The sequence below is a fragment of the Ochotona princeps genome, chromosome 6 (assembly GCF_030435755.1).
Source record: "Ochotona princeps isolate mOchPri1 chromosome 6, mOchPri1.hap1, whole genome shotgun sequence".
Lineage (NCBI taxonomy): Eukaryota > Metazoa > Chordata > Mammalia > Lagomorpha > Ochotonidae > Ochotona > Ochotona princeps.
In genome coordinates, this window is record NC_080837.1 from 38,112,804 (window position 1) to 38,133,666 (window position 20,863).

At 41.7% G+C, this 20,863-nt stretch overlaps 1 protein-coding gene across 3 annotated transcripts in view; it reads right to left on the reverse strand.

The window, feature by feature from the left end:
- Window positions 1-20,863, reverse strand: part of EIF2AK4 (eukaryotic translation initiation factor 2 alpha kinase 4) — a 100,419-nt gene that overhangs the window by 49,519 nt on the left and 30,037 nt on the right. For all 3 annotated transcript variants that reach the window (XR_009245619.1, XM_058666084.1, XM_058666085.1), the window contains exons 7-11: window positions 14,380-14,495; window positions 10,607-10,764; window positions 8,996-9,531; window positions 1,693-1,799; window positions 1,033-1,190 (exon numbers count right to left, since the gene is read on the reverse strand). Coding sequence is in view for 2 of the 3 variants with exons in the window: in XM_058666084.1 (XP_058522067.1) it covers window positions 1,033-1,190; window positions 1,693-1,799; window positions 8,996-9,531; window positions 10,607-10,764; window positions 14,380-14,495 (1,075 nt within the window). In the remaining variant the exon portion in view is untranslated. The remainder of the gene's footprint in view (window positions 1-1,032; window positions 1,191-1,692; window positions 1,800-8,995; window positions 9,532-10,606; window positions 10,765-14,379; window positions 14,496-20,863) is intronic.

The following is a 20,863-nucleotide window of genomic DNA, read 5'->3' on the forward strand; positions in this document are numbered from 1 at the left end:
CTTTTGATTTTTTTTTTTAAATACTTAAATTCAGTAAAGAAAAACTAAACTCCAAATATTTGAATAGAACTAATGCAAATGTTAACTCCCTGATTTCTAAAGCTGCGAGAACTTGGGTAAATTACTTGATTTCCTTAAAATTCAATTTTTCTTATCTATAAATGAGATTTATAGGATTTCCAAGACTACAAATAGTGACTGTGAGTACTAAATGAGATAAACAGGGCAAAAGCAATGTATTAAAGCCTCAGAGAGAAAGTGATGAGTAATTAGTGACAATTGTTGGAGCAGGTGTCTGATGTGGTGGTTACATGCCACAGTGTCTGGGTTAAAGTGCCTTCCACAGTGAGGATAACACTTCCCAACAATATTTTCAGAACCCTAAGTAGACATATACCACACTGATGGTGGGTCACCTTCAGATGCAATCTTTTATGCACTTAATAATATGGCATTAATTTAGAAAAAGAAATACTTAAATCATACAAAAACAACTCTGTCATCTTTCAGCAAGGGACAGGTATTAATAAAAATCTTCTTGTTGGACTGGAATGAAGAAAGCAAGACCTAACAATGACTTTCAACGCATCGGTAACCTTCCACTCTGACTAACAAGAACAGGAACATCATAGCCATGAAGACCATCTGGGGCCATTTTCCAGTTTGAGTCCCATCTCAGCTCTAATCTTGGAATCCTTTTCTCCATAGCAACTCTAACAGTAAATGGGAGAAGAGAGAGCAACTTTCTGTGCCAAAGCACGTAAAAATGTTCTTTAGTTAGAGGCTCTGACTCCACTCGAAGTGCTGTTACCCCTACATGTTTTTCACAGTAATGATCAATACCAAGCAAGGACAGGCAACCTGAGTTCTTAATGTGCCCAGTGGAACCTGAGAGAGACCCCTCCCATCTACAAAGGTGAATTTGATCATACTGGTCTTTACTTCCCTCCCTGTTCCTCAAACAAGTCATGCTTTCCAAGCCCTGCTGGAAATGCAGTGCAGAAGGAGCAGGACCTGGAGACGAGTCTGTACCTTGATGACAGCTCCAAAAGCCCCTTTGCCAAGAAGCTGCAACTCCTCAAACTCATTGAAATACCGGGAAAACTGCCTCTGGGTCTCCGTGAAGAATGCTGCGCTGGGGAGCTGGTTGCTGGGAATGACAGTCTCAACATAATCCTGGCCCCCGGAATCTGTGATAAAACAAAAGGTAAGAGGCAACTAAGACGTGAGAAATACAGGAAGCCCTCCCACATCCCACTGGGGACACTCCAAGGAGGGGCTCCAGCCAGTCTTGGGAAAATGCTTCTACCTGAGCAACTCTCGGGCAGATGCCTCCCTATGCCCTCCAGTAGGGAGGCAGATTCAGAATTTGCCTTAGTGTACAGGTGTAGGAACTAAGATGAAGCCAAATCCCAGACCCAGTCTTTGCTGAGGCCCGTTAACCTACTACTTACGCAGCAATAGGAACTTGCAGCAACAGGAGAGGAAGAATGAGCTAGCCTGTAGAGAGCCAACTCCAGTTAAGACTGGAAGAGTCAGGGTGCCCCCAGGGGGCTGCTCCTTGCTGAAGGAGGTCATGTGTAGCTCAGCTCAGCATGAATAATCTGTGCAGTCCTTTCCCACATTAAATTGACATGTACTTTCAAAATAATTTCATGTCAAGCAGATTATCAAGAGTGGTTATAGACTCACCTTCAGGACTCTGTTCCATTAGAGGTGCCTTTGGCTGAGGATTGAGAAAGCTGTGTTTCAACAGCTGCGGAGTGGTCCACCTCTCCTTGTCATCCAAGCAAACACATCTGAGGAGGAGGAGGAAGAATCTCAGCGATAACCAAAATAACGCTAAACTCCTTAATCCAAGGCATTCCACAAGGATTTAGTTTTTTAAAGGCACACATTAAAGAACCCATTTTTCTTAGGCACTAAAAGGTACTCATATAAAGTGAACTTACATGAATAAACATCCTGCAGGATTTATAAACTAAGCACCAGGCTGGGGGAAAATGGGGAATAAAAAAATCCAAAATGAACAACAAACAACAAAAAACAACCAAAACACAAAACCAAAATAAAAAATGAAACCAGGTTTGGTGCTTAGCCTAGTGGTTAAGACATCTGTATTGGGCCCGGTGCTGTGGCCTAGCGGCCAAAGTCCTCTTCTTGAATGCGCTGGGATCCCATACAGGCACCGGTTCTAATCCCGGCAGCTCCACTTCCCATCCAGCTACCTGCTTGTGGCCTGGGAAAGCAGTCGAGGACGGCCCAATGCTTTGGGACCCTGCACCCGCGTGGGAGACCTGGAAGAGGTTCCCGGTTCCAGGCTTCGGATTGGCGCAGCACCAGCCAATGCAGTCACTTAGGCAGTGAATCATCGGATGGAAGATCTTCCTTTCTGTCTCTCCTCCTCTCTGTATATCCGACTTTGTAATAAAAATAAATAAATCTTAAAAAAAAAAAAAGACATCTGTATTGCACATCCAAGTTGCATCTTAAGACTCCAGCTTCCCGCTAGGGCAAGACCCTGCAAGGCTTGAGTGCTTGAGTTCTGTTTTCATGCAAGAGACCTGGATTGAGTTCCCAGTCTTAGTTTAAATCTTGGCCTCAACTTTCTGTTGGGGGCATTTGAGGACTGAACCAGTGAATAGCAATGCTGTCTCTGCCTTTCAAATAAATAAGTACATATACATATATATATTTTTAAAAGCCAACATAGTCCTTGCACACCAGAAGGCTTATCTCCACGAAATGATTTTTTATCAGAAGTATAAAAATAGCACGAGTAGGCTATGAATTCTGACTCTCATGAATACTGTAATGACCTGTCATGCTCAAGTAAGCCTTTCTGAGAACTAGTCATAAAGAACGCTTCCAAACAAGAAGCCTATCAGAGAGCTAAGACAGGTCTGGGGCCCAAGGAGACAAACTGTCCACCACAATATAAAGTAAGTTGACAATAGTGAACAGAAAGTTTTTAAAGGTTCCACATGCTTTCTTTTAATCCTCATTCCTTCTGCCTATTAATTAACAGTTTAGTGTTCTAATAAGTACTGCTTTTGTTTTCTGATGAGTAAAACTAAGCCATACTTTTAACTACGAGGATCTCAAGTGGGGCCCTTGCTCAGTAAAACTGTATTATCTAGGAATCTACTGGAAGCACAAATTATATTCCATCTCAGACCTGGTAAACTAGCAGCACAGATCTGGACAACAATCCGTGTTACCATGGCTTTGCCAGTGATTTGAATGCAAACTAGATTCTGAAAACCACTGCTGTAATTCATCTAAACTGTTTAACTTTCATATGCATGCCTCAAGTGGCACCACATGGTAGCACCTGACCTTAAGTATAAACAATATATTTAAAGACTCAACCATCACTGGGAGTTTTGGACTTAAAACCATGTATACAAAGTGGTGACAGTAATGATCACAAAGAATAACAGATTTTAAGAACTGCTCCAGTACTAAAAACAAGTACTCTTAAGTCCACACCTTCACGGGCAAGAGAAGAGTCCAATAAAACATTGTGATAAGATATGCTGCTTTACCTTAAACTCAATTCTTATTATATCAGTAAAATACAAATGCCTCTCCTTGCAAATATTAATACAGAAAAAGTCTTTGAGACAACCCCCTGAATTCTCCACTCCTCTAGTGTACATCATTACAGATAATTTTTCCTATGTTTTTATTTATACAAATGCACATCAGCAGAGGGGTCACAGAAGGCATTACTATGACACTGACTGGCATTCAAGAACCATACTCGGGGCTAGAATGTGTAAGGCATACGTGGACCAATGCCCTGACACTCTGACCCCATTGGACGGTTTAGAAGGGCCGGTGGAGTCTATGCAGGAGGCATGACAGTCTATAGGACGCTCTGGGCTGACCAGAGCAACCTCTGGCATAGTTAACACTGGCTGGCAACAGGCCTGGTTGGAGAGCGTGGTGGAGGCCTTGGCTGCGTGGAGCCTACCACTAAGGGGCACAGGAACTGGAGGGAGGCTGAGTTCTGGTCCGGTCACAGTTGTAATCCCTTGGCACAAATATCAATTCGGCTTTGACGCACCATGCCGGATTAGACCACAGCACAGTTTGGTGCTCTGGAGGACCAGGATAGACGTTGGACGGGCTCGGCTAGGCCTCAACCCCATCTGAGCCATATATGAGATATGCGTGGGTATGGACGAGCCGTGGCTGGGCTGAAACTCTCAACAGCAGGAACCAGAATGGATTGAAGAGCGGTGCTGGCCGAAGGACCTGCTGGAATGCGTGAAGCCCGACACCATGAAGGAGTCGGAGGGAGGAACCTGAACAGATCCTCTGACAGGACACTGACTCTACAAATAAACGCAAGAAGCATGGAGGTAAATAACCCAGAAGAGGCTTTGGAATGTGACCCACTGGAATACACTTGGCTCGGGTTGGGGCAGACCAGGCTGAGTCGGTTCACGTCATCCACTGGCAAGCCCAAGTGCTGAAACTGTGTGGGGGCCTGGCCGTGTTTGGTTGCGATAAAAAAAAAAAAAAAAAAAAAAAAAAAACAGTACAAAACACAAAATGCCAAGGTGAAATGGCCTGTGCTAGCAGGGAATGCAACACCCGACCAGCACTCCTCCCACTGGTTTAGGTGAGGGACAAGAGTGTGACGGGCAGAGCCGGGGAGAGATGCGATACTCATTGGTTCCAATAGAGGTCGGGGCTCAGAAGAGAACCAACCCAGGGGTTAAAACCATCAGCTGATCGGAGTGATGGACGGTGGCGGGCACTGTGCTTACTAGTAGTACATGTAGGAGCCTGGACTGGGAATGCCTCAAAGTTTTTTTTAGGGGGATTCCCCTGAACAAAATGGAGGAATCAAAGCATTAATCAAAAAAAGATGGAAAATGGAGTAGATGAATCAACCACCTCAGCTTTATGCTTGCAGCGGAAAACTGGACAAGGGGAAACCCTAAGACGGACTATGTCAATCAGTGGACTCTGCACCAGCCTCATCATACCTGGACTGTTGCTGATGATATGTTGGTGCTTCTAATTGATCGAGGTGACGCTCTGCTGGCTCTGCCTACAAACCTGAGAGGGCCTCCCTAAGAGGCGGTTGAACTTGAACTGGACAAGTGGGATGCTGGACTCTGTATGGTGTAAACTTTTAATTAGGGAATCTCAACGGAACTTGAGCTGTGGTTATGCATCAAGGTGAAGGAATTCATGATGGGGGAAGGGTTTGGGGTGAAGGGGGGGGAATCCCAGTACCTATGAAATTGTGTCATGTAATGCAATGTAATTAATGAATAAATGAATATTTAAAATAAAATAAAATAAAATAAAATAAAATGTAAAAAAAAAAAAACAAATGCACAACACAAACAAAACAGTACTGTTTTGGGATACTGACTTATTAAAAAACACACACACACACCATCCTATACATACGATTCTTCAACTTGCTTTTTCATTCAACCATGTGTCCTAGAGATCTTTCCAAGTCAGTACTTAAAGATATTTCTTTGACTCTATATAGGTGTCAATCTACCATTTATTTATACATTAAATAAACCTTTTTTTAAAAAAGGTGCATTGAGCATTGAGTTTCTTTTCTTTTGTTTTTCACATTTTCATTTTAGTTGAAAGGCAGAGAGATAAGGAGATATACATACACACACATCTTCCACTTGATGGTTTATTCTCCAAATGTCTGTAACGTTGGAATTAGGATGGGCCGGGTCAAGCCAAAGCCAGGAACTTGGAATTTCACCTGGATTTTGCACACAGGTGGTAGTGATGCAAGTACTTGAGCCATTACCTGGTGCCTCTTTAGGGTGTGCAACCACAGGAAGCTGGAATTGGGAGTGGAGCCAGGACTCGCATCTAGGCACTCTGTTACGGGATGCTGGAATCCTAAGCAGTGGTCTGTTAATCACTGCACCAAATGCCTTCCCCTCTTGTTGAGTTTCTGAAGAGCAATGCTGACTCTAACCAAAGTGTGAAATTAAGGTGATGACATGACAAGATTTTTGGATCAGAAATAAATTTAGAGTCTAGCTACAATGAGCTGTATTCTTAAGGGATTTTATAGCCACCAAAAATTCACTTAAATGATGAAATTATCTGAACCAATCCTTGTGGCAACAAAATAGTCAGAAGTAGCAAGAGGTTTTCCTTTGAAGCAGAAAGGAAACAGCCACATTTCTCCACAGCTTTTGGTACTGAGGCTACCAGTGAGAACTTCAGGGGACTCAGGGTGAGTCAAGGGCTGGGCCCCACCCAGGGCTGGGCAATGCTTCACAAGTGTCGCTCAGTGCTGCAGAACACAGCAAAAGCGGAATGTTGGGGGGTGGATGGTGCTATCACCCCTCCTTTCCAGAGGAGGAAACCTGGGGCAGGGTGTTTTGCCATTCAGCCAGGAAGCACAGAGGTGGCACCTGGCTCTTACCCACCATACACACAGGTTGATTCCAATTGAAACCTTTCTGCAAACGGTGTTCACTAACACAACTACAATGGGAATGCTGTTATCCTTTCATTCTCTGTCAATGCTTTTTTTCTTTTCTCCTTTTTGTTAACTGGGGCAGCTCCTCTTGTAACCAAGAGCAGTCTATCACATTCCTTTAGGAGAGAATATATAAACTATTCTAAGGAGCCTTATATGTTATAAGAAGATACACTGCTGATTTCAAGCACAAAACTGGCAGGGTACAGCTATTTTTCAGTAACAAGAGAACTCATGGGGCCAGTGTTGTGGAACAGTTTAAGTCCCAGACTGCAACACTGGAATTCCAGCTGGGTGTCAGTTATTCCACTTCTGATCCAGCTACCTACCAATGCCTCTGAGGAAGAAGTAGAAGATGGCTCAAGCTCAAGTGCACCCACATGGGACGCAGATGAAGTTCTTGGCTCCTGACTCTGGCCCTGTTCAGCTTTGGCTGTTGCGTCCATCTGGAAAGTGAACCAGCAGATAGAAGATCTCTTTCTGACTCTGTTTCTCTCCATGTAACTGCCTCCCAAATAAATAAACCATAAAAAAGAAAAGAAAAAAGAAAACTAGCAAAGTTTTAGTTACAAGTCTATCATTTTGTCACTAAATGTGAAAAATACATGCTACTTAAACCTCCCAGTGCTGTTTTCAAAAAGAACAGAATGTGGGGCAGGCACCATGGCATAGTGGGTTAAGCCTCATCTCATGACATCAGCATCTATGAGAGTACTGGCTCGAGTCTTGGCTATTCCACTTCCCCGCTGATGTGCCTAAAAAAGTAGCAGAAGATCGTCCAAGTTCTTGGGCCCCTGGACCCAGAGGAAGTTTCTCTCTCCTGGTTTTGGGTTGGTTCAGCTCTGGCCATTGCAGCTATTTGGGAAGTGAACCAGTGGATGGACGATCTCTTCTCTCTCTGTGGCTCTGCCTTTCAAATAAAGAATATATAAATCTTAAAAGAAAATAAAACAAAACAACATATAATTCTAGTGCTAACCTTTATTGAACTGCTGCTGACCAATGACATTTTTAAAAAATAAATTTATTTTTATTGGAAAGGAAGATTTAAAGAGAAAAGGAGAGATAAAGAGAAAGATCTTCCATCTGTTGGTTCACTCCCCAAGTGACCTCAATGGCTGGAACTGAGCCAAACTGAAGCCAGGAGCCTATTCCAGGTTTCCCACATGGGTGTAGGGTCCCAAGGATTTAGGTCATGCTCTACTGCTTTCACAGGCTATAAGCAGGAAGCTGGATGGGAAGTGGAGTAGTTTGGACACAAACCAGTGCCCATATGGGATCCTGGCGCTTGCAAAATGAGGATTTAGCCACTGAGTCATTGTGCCAGGCCCTGACCAATGACCTTTTGAGGACTGAGATGAGTCTTTCTCTCCTTGATTCTATCCTTATGTCAGGCAAATTTCTTTCTAGGGGGAATTTAAGTTCAAAAGTTCAATTGCATTTACAAAAACCTTAAAAGATTTATTTGGGATTTTTAAGATTGTTTTATAATGTTTTAAGAGAAGTACACAGCATGAAGAACCGAAGCTAGTCCCTTTGTACAACATATTCACTCTTTGTACAACATAGTCCCAGCTATAACATATTCACTTGCATTTCAAAAAAAAAAACCCTGATTTCAGTTAAATAGAAATACTTTCACATCTGTAATGGGTAAGGTAGAAAACCACAAAATGGATCAGGTTAGCTGGCAAGTGCGAAATGAACAGAAATAGGAAAGTGAAAAAAGTTAAATGAATGGGAAAAATAAGGTAAGAAACAAGACAGAGGGCCTCAAAGCGTAGAAACCAGTGTAGGTCAACTTCTGAAGGGAGGCTGGAAAGTAAGTGCCTGAAAAAAGTTCAGAATGAGGGGATCTTAACCTCCCACCTAACAGAAACTGGGAGAATGCACAGGCAGGGTTAACAGAAAACATGGAGCTGAGGTCTGAGAGAAAGGCTTTCCAAAGAGGATCTTCCCAAACTGGAGAAAAATCTGTTTTGCAGTTAAATATGCATTGTAATAATGGGTATCGAAACTTTCTTGGTTAGAGTAAGAAAGTCATTGGCATTCAATGATGTGGCTGAGTAAGACAAAAAAAAAGAGCAGCTAAAGAGAATTGAATGGAAGAGACCTTGTCTTGGATTCTTTGGGAGCTGGCAGGAAAAGTGGACAGAGAAGCTCTTCCATTTGGAACTCCTGGGGCATTTCTCACTGGAACAGTCCCTAGAGGGATAGATGGGATGAGGGGATTCTTGCTACAATGTACCCAGCAGTCCCTGAAAACCAGCTTACACAGCAATGGCTATTCCTGAGGAACTGAGGAGACCATGGTGGTGAAGCAAATGAGGATCATAACTGAGAAACTAAGCACAGGAAGTTGGGGACATGTGGGGAGAGCACAGCACTGACCCTGGTCCTGGGCCACACTTGCCAGCCGCTGCACCACCTGTATGTGGGGCACACTCCAGCACAATACAAAGTACAGGAGCAGTGCTCAGTGAGAATCTCAGCGGTACTCACTTTTTCAGGAAATCTTGAAAGTCAGCTGGTAAGTCACCGGGGACGGTCACAGGGTACTCCCCACATTCCTGTCCCTGGCTGAGGGAGAGCAGCAGAAGGCCAAGGCGCCAAACATCTCCTTTCTTCCCGGTTTTATAAGGCAGAGCATTGTCACTGAAACGAACTCGGGTCTGCTCGAACACATCCTCCTTGCAGATGTCTGCGAGGCGCTTTGAAATGCTGTAGTCCGTAATCTTGATGGTACCTTCTGCATCCACCAGGACATTAGAGGCACTTAGGACCTTGTGCACCACTGAATTGCTGTGCAGATAATCCAGGCCAGACAGGAGCTGAGCTGCGTACCGGCGAAGCTGGTGCACAGGGATGGGGCCTGTGTGACTCATGTGAGTGGCAAGAGAGACTCCACTAACGTGTTCCACTAAAATGTCCACCACAATGGAGTCATCTTGCTCTCTGTGATTCATGGCAAAGTAACGGACTACATTTGGATGGCTCAGTTTCACCAGGGAGCTGAATTCTGTTTCTGCCCCTTGAATCTGATCAGAAAAAAGAAAAAGAAAAAAAAAACCAGGGGGGGATTACTGCATAAATCATCATTAAGTGGTCTTTTTGCCTCTGAAATGAAATGTATGGAAATATACCTTCAAATAAGATTAGAACAAATACGTCCTGAATGGAATCCTGCCCCCAAATTATACTGTCAATCTAATAGTTTATAAGGATGGGAAAAATTTCAGCTGTTTCATTAATTTCAAAATATAATGTAGGAATACTACAAAATTGATAAATATCCTCAATTTCTTTTGAGATATGACCAATAGAAACAAGAAACATTAACTTTTTTTAAGTCTCTTTTTTTCTTTCTTTTTTTAAATTAGAAAGTCTATACAGAGAGGAGGAGAGACAGAGAGAAAGATCTTCTGTCCGAGGATTCACTCTCCAAGTGAGCCGCAACGGGCTGGTGCTGCGCTGATCCGAAGCCGGGAACCAGGAGCTCTTCCAGGTCTCCCACACGGGTGCAGGGTCCCAAGGCTTTGGGTCATCCTCCACTGCTTTCCCAGGCCACAAGCAGGGAGCTGGCTGGGAAGTGGAGCTGCCGGGATTAGAACCTGCACCCACATGGGATCCCAGCGCGCCCAAGGTGAGGACCCCAGCCGTTAGGTCACAGCGCCTGGCCCCTACCATTCTGTTTTATAACCTCTTTGTTATACAACACTGCCATATGTAACATGGAATATTCTCCATAAAGTTATCATAAATTAAAAATTTCTAGTCCCCTCCAATTCAGTTTTGAAGCAGTAGTCCAAGAAGAAAACTGTAAGTAATTGTGAAGCGCATACTATGTAATAGTATTTAGGCTCAGTTGGTTGTTAATGCCAGATGAGGGTCAGAGGCAGCCGCTCCTGCTGTACAAGTTCTGAAACAGGGAGCCATGGGGCCAGAAACACTGGTGGGGGAGGTACTGGCCCCTCACAATTCCCTCTGGCTGAGTAAATTTCATTCTATTTTGGACTGCCTTTGCAAATCAACTGAAAGCACAGCTACTTTGTTTTGCCATCTCCTAGGCTCAAGGCAAGGCTCCTGGCTCAGTCAGTTATCTCAGATGCCCACCTGCTTTTTGCAGTTATCAATCTTCTCTCTTTCTTGAGTGGTAAGAAATGGACCCATTTTTTTCTGCCACTGAAGGATCCACTCATACAGCAAGACAAAGCTGCCGGTGGCTGTTTCCAAAGCATTGTACACTAATTTTCCAAGCTGTTCATCATCGCCTGCACAGTAAACAGAAAATGAAATTAAACCCGCCCCCCGGCATATTTTCTAGAGGGAGGGGAGAGAGGGAAAGGAAGGAACATTCATTATTTGAACAATGCATGGCCTGTTATAACTATGCAAAATATAATTTCATGGAAGGAATACAAGCCCTGTGTAATCAATTTTAATATTAAACAATTCACCTTGAATCCTAAAATATTAATTGCCATAATGGGACAAAAGTAGTGAGAACTTCAACTCAACCAGAAGACCAAAGATTTATCCTTCTAGCCATTATTATAAATGTGGCTTTCACACCCAATTCACGTTTGCTCACTGTGTCCATTGGTATACCTGGTCATGGGCCTAAAAACCAACTAAGATGACAGAATCTGGAGCTTGAGTATGCTCCTTTAAGTTTACCCTATCAGTGGAGATCAGCATGCGTGGGAAAAACAGGCTTCCATGACCTGGAAATTTCAATATATCAATGACTTTCCAAATATAAAATTGGAATATGTTCAGTAAATACAAACCAGCCAGTATTTTGGAGGGAAAAAACCAGAAATGATAGTTTCAGTTTGAAGATAGGAAGAAAAACACTTTATTTAGTGATAGATATTTGTTTTCCAGTTAGGAGTGGTAAATCTCTGTAACATCAAAAATTTTCTCAGAAAAGCTTTATTTTTAAGGCAGGCCTGTGGCCTAGTGGTTGAGATGCTGGTTGGGGCTGCCCACGTTCCGTAACAGAGCATCTGAGTTCAAGCCCTGGCTCTGCTCCCTGTTCTGGCTGCCTGTTGGCACATCCCCTGGCAGGTGATGCTCCAAGTAGCTGGATTCCTGCCACCCACATGAGAGATCTGAGTTCCTGGCCACTGGCTTTGGCTTTTGCTTAGCCATAGCTATTGAGAGCATCTGGGGAGTGAAATCGGTATATGGGAGCGCTGTCTGCTTCCCAGGAAAAAAGAAAAAAAGAAATCTTTATTTTCATTAGCAACAAAATTATTAAAATACTGGAACAAGAGAAAGATATTACTATTTTGCTTTATTTATGTTTGTTCCCTGTACCCCATTCCTTTCTCCTTAACATACCAAATTACAGCTCGTAGAGCACCCTTGCCTTGGCACTACTGACATTTGAATAGGATAAACCTTTGTTGTAACGGGTGTGGTAGCCTCCTGGCATCTGCCCATGTGATGCCAGGAGCTCCTTGCCTGCATTCCTAATCTTAAAAAATGTCCACCTGGGTTCAAGTAGCTGGATCCCTACAACTCAAGAAACACAGATGGAGTTCATGACCAGACTTTGGCCTAGCCATATCTCAGTTTTTGTGGACATGTGGGGAGTAGATCAGTAGATGAGAGATCATTATCTGACTGTCTCTTTCTCTGATTCTGTCCTTTTCAGGTAGATTAAAAAATCGAAGAATGTATCCATAAACATCACCAAATGTTCCCTAGGCTATAAAAGTGTCTTCAGTTGAAAATTATTAATATCAAGAATTGTTTTTCTCCTAATATATAAACAATGGTTTTCTATGACACTACATTGTCTTCATAATAAAAAACTTTAAGATACACTGATAATTATTTGATAATTATTTTTTCCATGTAAAAAGGGGAGTAACATTTACATATGAGATAGAATGGCCTTAGCAAAAATATTTGAGAAATATAGCTGAACTAGCTCACCAGGACTTTTTTAAAAATCTGAGCAGTTTCTACTTTATGAAAAAGCTGATAATTTAGATACATTCATTAAGCTTCTATTAAACTTGTCCTAATAACTCCTGATGGTCTTATCCTAAGAGGGAAAACCCTGATGTTTGGAAATGTGTCAACCAAAGGAAGCAATTTGAGAAATGTGGAATCTAAGCATTCCATGTGAACAGAAGACATTAAATGTTTATGGGATAGAATACAATGTTATTTACATAAAGTGTAATTAAATTTGTGTTACCATCTTGCAATATTTATTTCCCCAGTGGAACCAAGTATGCATTTCATAATTGCTAGTTATTTTAAAAGTTATAATTTATTGCGCTTACTTTGGCAGCACATATACTAAAAGTTACCATTTATTGCCCATTTCTTTTTGTCACTTTTTCATGATAAGAATAATGAAATATACAGAAGAAAACCTAGCTATAAGGCTAAAGGAAAATATGTTGCCAAAAGAACTCTGGCTGAGATTGCTCTACACTAACAATAATTTTCATGGTCTTTGTACTTATCCATATCTGTAAGTAAATTCTTTATTCTGTGTAGTTCTAACAACTTTAAACTAAATCAATTAATTGGGTTTTAACATTAAAATTTTTCATTTAAAATTAAAAATTAATCAGTTGATCATTTATTAAAAAACACTTCATAGAAAATTCAGGCATGTTTTCAAAACTAGACCCATTGTGAGAAAACAAAATAAATAATTCACTTGGTGATTTTACAAGAAATTCTCCATTTGCAAATGTGTCTCCTAACGAAGGTACTAACCAAGGTGAATGTGTTTAATGAGGACCAGTGAGAATAAGAGACCAAGTTGATTTGCCTTCCTGATTTCCCCAGGTTATTAAAAGTTGTGAGTTTTATGCTGTCAGGTTTACAAATCTGAGATGCCCCTGAGTCAAGGGTAGTTTCAGGCCCACCAGCAGCCATCTCCTACCAAGGTCTTGACCCTGCCCACACGGTTGCTTTGGGTTTGACATCTCTGTGTATGCACAGAATTATTTTAGTTGGCCAAGATTAGATGTCTGGTTCATAGCTTTTTCAGATGTTTGGTTTTTCTACTCCCACCTGATGGCTTCCCCCGTTGGCTGTCTTGCTTATCTGTTCCTCCTTAAAGAACAAAGGGAAAAGATGCCCCCAAAAAAGCAAATTTGATATAGATAATTTAGCTCCCTATTACTTCTGGTAAGAATATTCAAGGGATTGAAGATTAATGTCAAGTGCCAAATTCACTGTTTACAAACCATCCCTACATTAATGATGGCTACATCCACAGTTGAGAAGAGATGAGGCACTTTAGGATGAAGGAAGCACACAATGAAAATTTGATTTTAACATTAGCAATTCAAATCCCAAACTGCTGAACCAGCTTCCCTCCAAACGGACTGAACTGCCACCTACAGACAAAAATGTTAAATAAGACACATTTCTAGAAACATTAAGTAGTTTGCTTGGTCAGGTACTATACACTAAGCAGGAATGCTAAGCAACAGCTATCAACTTCAAGTTTTGAGATTAGAAACATTCATTAAAGATCGCAGGCACTAGAACTCATTTTGTTACCTACATTTTATCAGCATTAGATGCAAATGGCATTAAAATTGTAATGATGGATGATATTTCAACTTTTTTTGTTTTGCTTTAAAAAGCTAGGATAAGTATCATGACAAATTCAAAATCAGCTTTGTGCTATTATTTCTAAAAGCACAGGTTTTATTGTCACCTCACACTAGAGAGAGTCTGATTGCTTATTCCAGTCATGAGGAATGCGAATGAGGAAGGTTACCTGACTGGCAGACTCCCTTGGATAGTTCTGGTCTAGATAGCACAGCGTTTGTTCTCCCAGTTTCCTTGTGACTGACTTTTGACATTACAAAAACTGAGATGTATCCAGTGGGTTTACTCACCAACACATTTCCCTCTGTGCACCATGAGCTGATCAGGACCACCGACTGAGAAATGCAGGATTTCACACGAGCCAGGAGAATCTTCACTACTACATACAGAATACTGACGTTCTCGCCTTGAAAATAAATTTGCACAATGGTTTTATCCCCCCCTTTAATCTTAAGAATACACACAGGAAATTCTTGCATCTCTATTTACTCATTTATTAGTCCACTCACAGTCTAACATCTGTATCTGGTAGGAATGGGAAAGTTACTCAGTTTCCTCATTTCCCATTGTCATCTTTCCCATATGTACCTGACAAATTCTTAACTGTAGGCCAGCGCTGCCCAATATGGTAGCCATGAGTCACTTGTGGCTATCTTTATTAAAGATTAAATTAAAAAGTCAGGCTTAATGTGGTAGCCACACTGAAGTACTCAAGAGCCACACATGACTAATGACTTCTATACTGGACAGGACAAATATAGCACATTTATTCCAGGACAGAAAATTTCGCTGGTCAGCACTGGTGTAGAGCGAGCACACATCAATCTCATGTCTTTTTATTTCTACACAAGTGTACCTCTGGAGAAGGTGGCAAAATAGGGGGGATTGGAGTCTCTCCTTTTACTGGATTCCAACTGGACCTCCAATCATTGAATGCTCATTCATTCTCTAATTTGCCTTTGATGGGTACTTCCTGTCATTTCCTTCTGTTACTTGTGAAAAACGTTCAGAAATTCAACATTTCTTCTTCTTTGCAGGGGAGGAGACCAATATCTTAGAAGCTAATTATGATGCAAAAATCATTAATGTATTGGGGGAGAGGGTGTCAGGTAAGAAGAGAGAGAGAGAGATGGTTGGGGGGAGAGAGAAAGAGAATAAGCAAGCACTCTTGATGGTTAGGACCAGGTACTTTGCTTTGACAAAGTATATGGGATGATCTCTAAATCTCTGGATCACCATCTAGGTGTAATCTTGACCTTGACTTTCACTGAGAACATAAGGCAATGAAGGTTGAAGTCCACACTCTAGATTCTTCTACCTACAAAGTAACTTCACACTGGCAGTGCACTTGATTTTTTAGGTGATCCTAAGGAGGAACACAAACCTAGTCTTAAGTTCCAGTCCCTATGGCTTTGGGGTCTTGGTCTAGCAGACAGTCCCTCAGTTAGTCCCTCTCTTCTGAATGTTTAACCTGCCCCATATACTGGCTCTTTCTCCTCAGCCTAGGCATCTCTCCTATCCTGCACCACTCTCCTGATCTTGCTACTAATTTTCAAATTTCTACAACTGCCATCTTCCCATCCACTCTCGACTTTGCCCCCTTGCTTCTCTGATGTTGGTTGGTGGCACACTGACACTGTCTCATTGTTCAGGAACTTGAGTCTTGGTCCAGGAACCTCTGCATCTGACTGACTGCCAAGGTCCTCTTCTCTCCACATCTCCTGATCTGGTCAGGTCATCTCCACTTATCTCCTGTACACAGGCAATGCTCATTATTAATTGGTCTCTCTAGTCTCAATGCTATACAACATTCCCTTCCCCAATTTCTTTCAATCTTGACATCAATTAAATAACAGCTATGTAGGTTATCTTATACCATACAAAATTTACATGCTCTAAACACTCAGAATAATGAATGAACACGGTACAGTTCTACATAAACATCTGCTTCTGAAACAATTTCTACAACCAGGAGCATATTGAGATTTATAGAGAAGAGGACAGAAGCAATGGTTTAAGATGATATGCTAGGCTCATTGTCAGTTCTATTCCCACTGACTGTTAACAATCATTTTAGTCTAGGCTATCTTGAAGTTTTTTTTTTTTTTTTTAAGATTTGTTTATTTGAAAATCAGTTACATATATAGAGAGAAAGTGAGAGAGAGAAAGCAATTGATCTGCTGGTTTACTCCCCAAGTGGCTGCAAAGTTAGGAGCTGGGAGCCAGAAGCTTCTTCCAGGTATTCCATGCAGGCACATGGTTCCAAGCACTTTAGTCATCCTCCACTGCTCTCCCAGGTGCATTAACAAGGAATTGAACTGGAAGTGGAGCAGTGGGACCTCGAACTAGCACACATATCGCAAGTGGATTCTTTACTTACTGCACCACAGCACTGGCCCTCATCTCAACAGTCGCCTTTTGTTTTTTAAGATGTATTTATTTTTTATTGGAAAGTCAGATTTACAGAGAGAAGGAAAGACAGAAAGATCTTCCAACTGCTAGTTCACTCTCCAAGTGGCTACAATGGCCAGAGCTGAGCCGATCTGAAGCCAGGCAGGAGCTTCCTCCGGGTTTCCCATGTGGGTGCAGGGTTCCAAGGCTTTGGGCCATCCTCAGCTGCTTTCCCAGGCAGGGAGCTGGAAGCATCTGGGACTCAAATCAGTGTCCGTACAGGATCCTAGTGCTTGCAAGGCAAGAACATTAGCGATTAGGCTACCACACTGGGCCCATCTCAATGTTCTTAAATCTGCAGTGCGTAAATGGTTGGTTTTAAGGTAGTTTACAATGTATGTATTAAGATTTATTTATTTATTTGAAAGTCAAGAGTGACAGAGAATTGGAAAGACATACAGAAAGATCTTCTATCCACTGTTTACTCCCCAAACAGCTGCAACATTCAGGTATGGGGCAGGCCAAAGTCAAGAATCAGAAGCTCCTCCACCAGCAGATCAATGGCTATGGACAGTTGGGATGGGGCAGAGAGAGGCCCTCACCTGAGGCCTATATGGCCTGGGAGAGTCTTGATTTTCTGTCTAGTCTACCAAGATGAGCTGCAACCAAAGAACAACTCTCTCTGTTTATTCTTTGATTTGAAACTCAGGGGAGCTTTGTAGCAAAAAGTTAATACAAATTTCTGATGCAGTTTAATTTGAGGTGAACCAGCCTATGCCTTCAGGGAACCAACCACAGAAACAGTGGGCAGGGAGAAACTTAGATCCAGAGAGATGGATCAAGGCTTGTTTCTCTCCTGACTCAAACACTTTACACTTTCGCAGCATTGCCAAGGAGAATAGTGAGAATCTTGTGTGTTACGCCCCAAGTTATTTCTTCATCTCTGTCAGGATGAGTAGTTGGCATTTACCATGCCTGGTTTTGGATGGAGACAACAAACAGGAGGCAGCTGACCTTGTTTGATTGCAGCAGATGGCCACGTGTCCTAGACTCTGGGCTATTCTCAGTCACCTGTCATGACAACCAGATTGCATATGTGAAAGACATTTTCTACCACACACTATTTTACAGAGATGACTTTAACGTCTTTATCAGGTGTATCAGGTGCAGTGTGCCTGGCCAGGAAGCAGGGCTGAGGGAGGACTTTGTGCTTTTCAAGAGACAGCCTGACACCGACTTACCCATTAAAGCCAGTCAGTGTGTCTTATTTGACTTTTTAACCTCAACTTCTCAGAGAAAAGTAAATCCTTCCAAGTGGGTTGGGGGCAGAAATGATTTTAAAGACAGGAAAAATAAAGTTCTACAACAAAAGAGAAGACTCACTAGTGAAAAGCTGGACCGAGAAGCCAGCCTTCAGTGTCAGGTCTTTGAGTTCCTTTCATTAGAACATTAGGGCCATCTCTTCTGTTTTTCTGATTTTAAGCAATGGCAGCATTTTGGGAAACAAGTCTTTTTTTTTCCTTGGTGTATCCTGCAGATAGAGAAAGCAGAGCTGCCCTGGCTCGAGACACTGTAGACCCTCAGCCTGCTCCAGAGTGTACTTGTCTCTTTCTGCCATCTTTCCTTAACTCCCTCTCTTCCTGCATACTGTGTCAAACACCTGAAGCTGGCAAGAACTGACGCAACATAAGTCAGATGGCATCATCTTCCTGTTAAACATTTCCAAAGCTTAGTATATGGGAACACACGCCTTGGTCAACAAAGCCTCTATGGCAGGCTCCTGTGTACCCCCCATTCCCTCTCTCCATGCCCACTCATTCTAGCAACACAGTCCTGTTTACTGAACTTTGCACATGACACACCCACGCTAACCTCAGGCACACAGTTCCAGTTGTTCTGTGCAGAGATGTTCTCCCTCTGATCTTCATGGGCCTGACTCCTTCTCTCCATCCACATCCATGTAACCTACTTGTAAAGTGCTCTGGAGCTAAGCTTCGCATTCCCCCTCCTCCCTGAACCCGATTTGGCACTCCAGTCCCTAGTGACTACTCAGGCTTATTTTAAATTCTCTGCCTAGCATTGATCTCTAGCTGATTTTCTTGGTTATTTGTAGAGTCCCCTCAAATTGGAGTATAAGCTTCGGGGAAGCAGAGTCCTTCTTGATTTTGTTTACTGAATTCACAGCCTCAGAACAGGGCCTGGTTCACAGTCAGTACTTGGAATGAAGGACTAAATCACAGGTTTGGGTTTTATTGCTTTTCGTTATCGTCATTTCAAATACTGCCCACTATAAATATTGGTGACAAAGCCATTTCTACCAAATCTACTTACTAACAATTAAAATAACAACTATACAAAAAAAGTAAAATCTTACCCTTTTTAGCAGCATGAATGAGTCTGAGGGACAATGATAGATTAACTAGACCCATATACTTTCACTTTCAGGTGGAAACTAAGAAAGTTGACATGATTGAAGTAGTGAGCAGAGGATTGGTTACTAGAGGCTGGAAAATGGACAGGTGGATGGGCAACAGCTACAGCAGTGCAGTCGGATAGAAGGAATAACTGTGAATATTCCACAGTGCAGAAGGGAAAGACAGAAGCGAAGGAGGCAAGAGGGACAGAGGTAGAAAGGGAGAGAAGAGCAAAAGGAACACTACTTTATGTCCCAACTCATAAAGACAATAACAGCAAAGAGGAAAAAGAATCAAGAATATTCCATGAACTAACTTGGTGTATCAAAGACTTTTTATTTCTCAACCAAACAGGCATGTAAACTAAATTCAAGGATTCATTCTTTCCTATGTAGTGGCCAATACAGTGCCAGGACAGAGTTCAATGCAGGTTTGTGAAACAAATTTGGCCAACCACACTCCAAGCAGATGACAACAGTTTCTTTCCACCTTCCTCCTTGGATGATACTGAAATGTTGTTCTATCCAAGATACACAAGGCATTTTACCAGCATTATGGGAAAAGCTGTTCGACCCATGGAAAGGCAAGAGGGAATTTCTCATCCTCCCTTGAATAAAACTTGCTGTCTAACCTTGGAAGCCACCATTTACAGTTAGCCACAAAAAGTAACACTGTTTAAATTCCAAAAATTTTGTTTCACATGTATCCAAAAATATTTTATTTTTTACATGTATCCATTAATTTATTTCAGCTAATTTTAACAAAAAGATTTTGTCAAATGTTTCCTAGTGAAAAATACCCTGACAAGTTCAAATCATGTCTTCCATTAGAAGTTGAATTGCAAAAATAATCTAAAGTGGCAAGTAGTTATAATCTTAAAATATATTCAAAAATACTTTTTAAGCATTTTTAAAAATGCAGAAATGGTATCTAAAAAACTTTTAGTTCATCATAAAAGTATATATTAATATCAACATGACTTCTGAGCTTTCTTTTTAAAGTACATCACAGAAAGAATTAAAAATGGTTCTTCGTAATAAACTATAACCTACAAGTTTATCTAGACCTTAGTCTGGTACCTAAAATCTTTCTTTTCACAAACACCATTTTATTAGTTCTAAGGACTAGTCATAGTCCCACAAGAGAGAGTTTGAACATTTAATAAGTACTAGGTATTTACCAATTAAAATACCCACATCAGAGTGCCTTGGTTCAAGTCTTGGCTTCATTCCCAGTTCCAGCTTCCTGCTAATGCTCACCCTGGGAGATAGTAGGCAATGGCTCAAGTAGTTGAGACATTCCTACCTACATGGTAGCTTTGGACTGAGTTCCTGGCTCCCAGCTTTGGTTTAGCTCAGCTCTGGTAACTGTGGGCATACGGGGGGAATGAACCTGCAGATGGAAACTGTCTTTCAATCTGTTTATCTCTCAAATAAAAATAAATAATTTTTGGAGCTAAAATGTCTACTCAGTCATTCCCCAAAAAATACCTACTTTATGAAATAATTCACCAAGTATAAATGGTTTCAGTACCAAAATGCGTTTCTGATCTGTTGGGGGCCACACCAAACAGGAAAGTCTCAATTTTTTTAGTGGGAAAGGATGTGGACCAAGAAGTAGTGGCTTTCATGTAATCCTTTATCAATAGTCCACCTCAGTAACAAAAGTCCATCTCAGTAGCAACAGGAAGGGGAGCCCAGCAACACATTGGGGTTCCCAGTCTCAAGTGGCACATGCTCAATACTTGTGACTACTTTGGAGCATTCTTTACATCTGTGGTGAGAACTAAGCAGATAAAGACTGAAACTCACCCCCAATGGAATTCAGATGAGGACCCATATGAAAGAAGTTTTTTAAACCACTTATTGAACAGCCTGAAGTGTCACAGGCTGTTAAAGAAGGCAATGAACTACCAAACTGGTTTCATGAAGGATGCTCAAACAGTGTTACAATTTCATTTTATATTGGT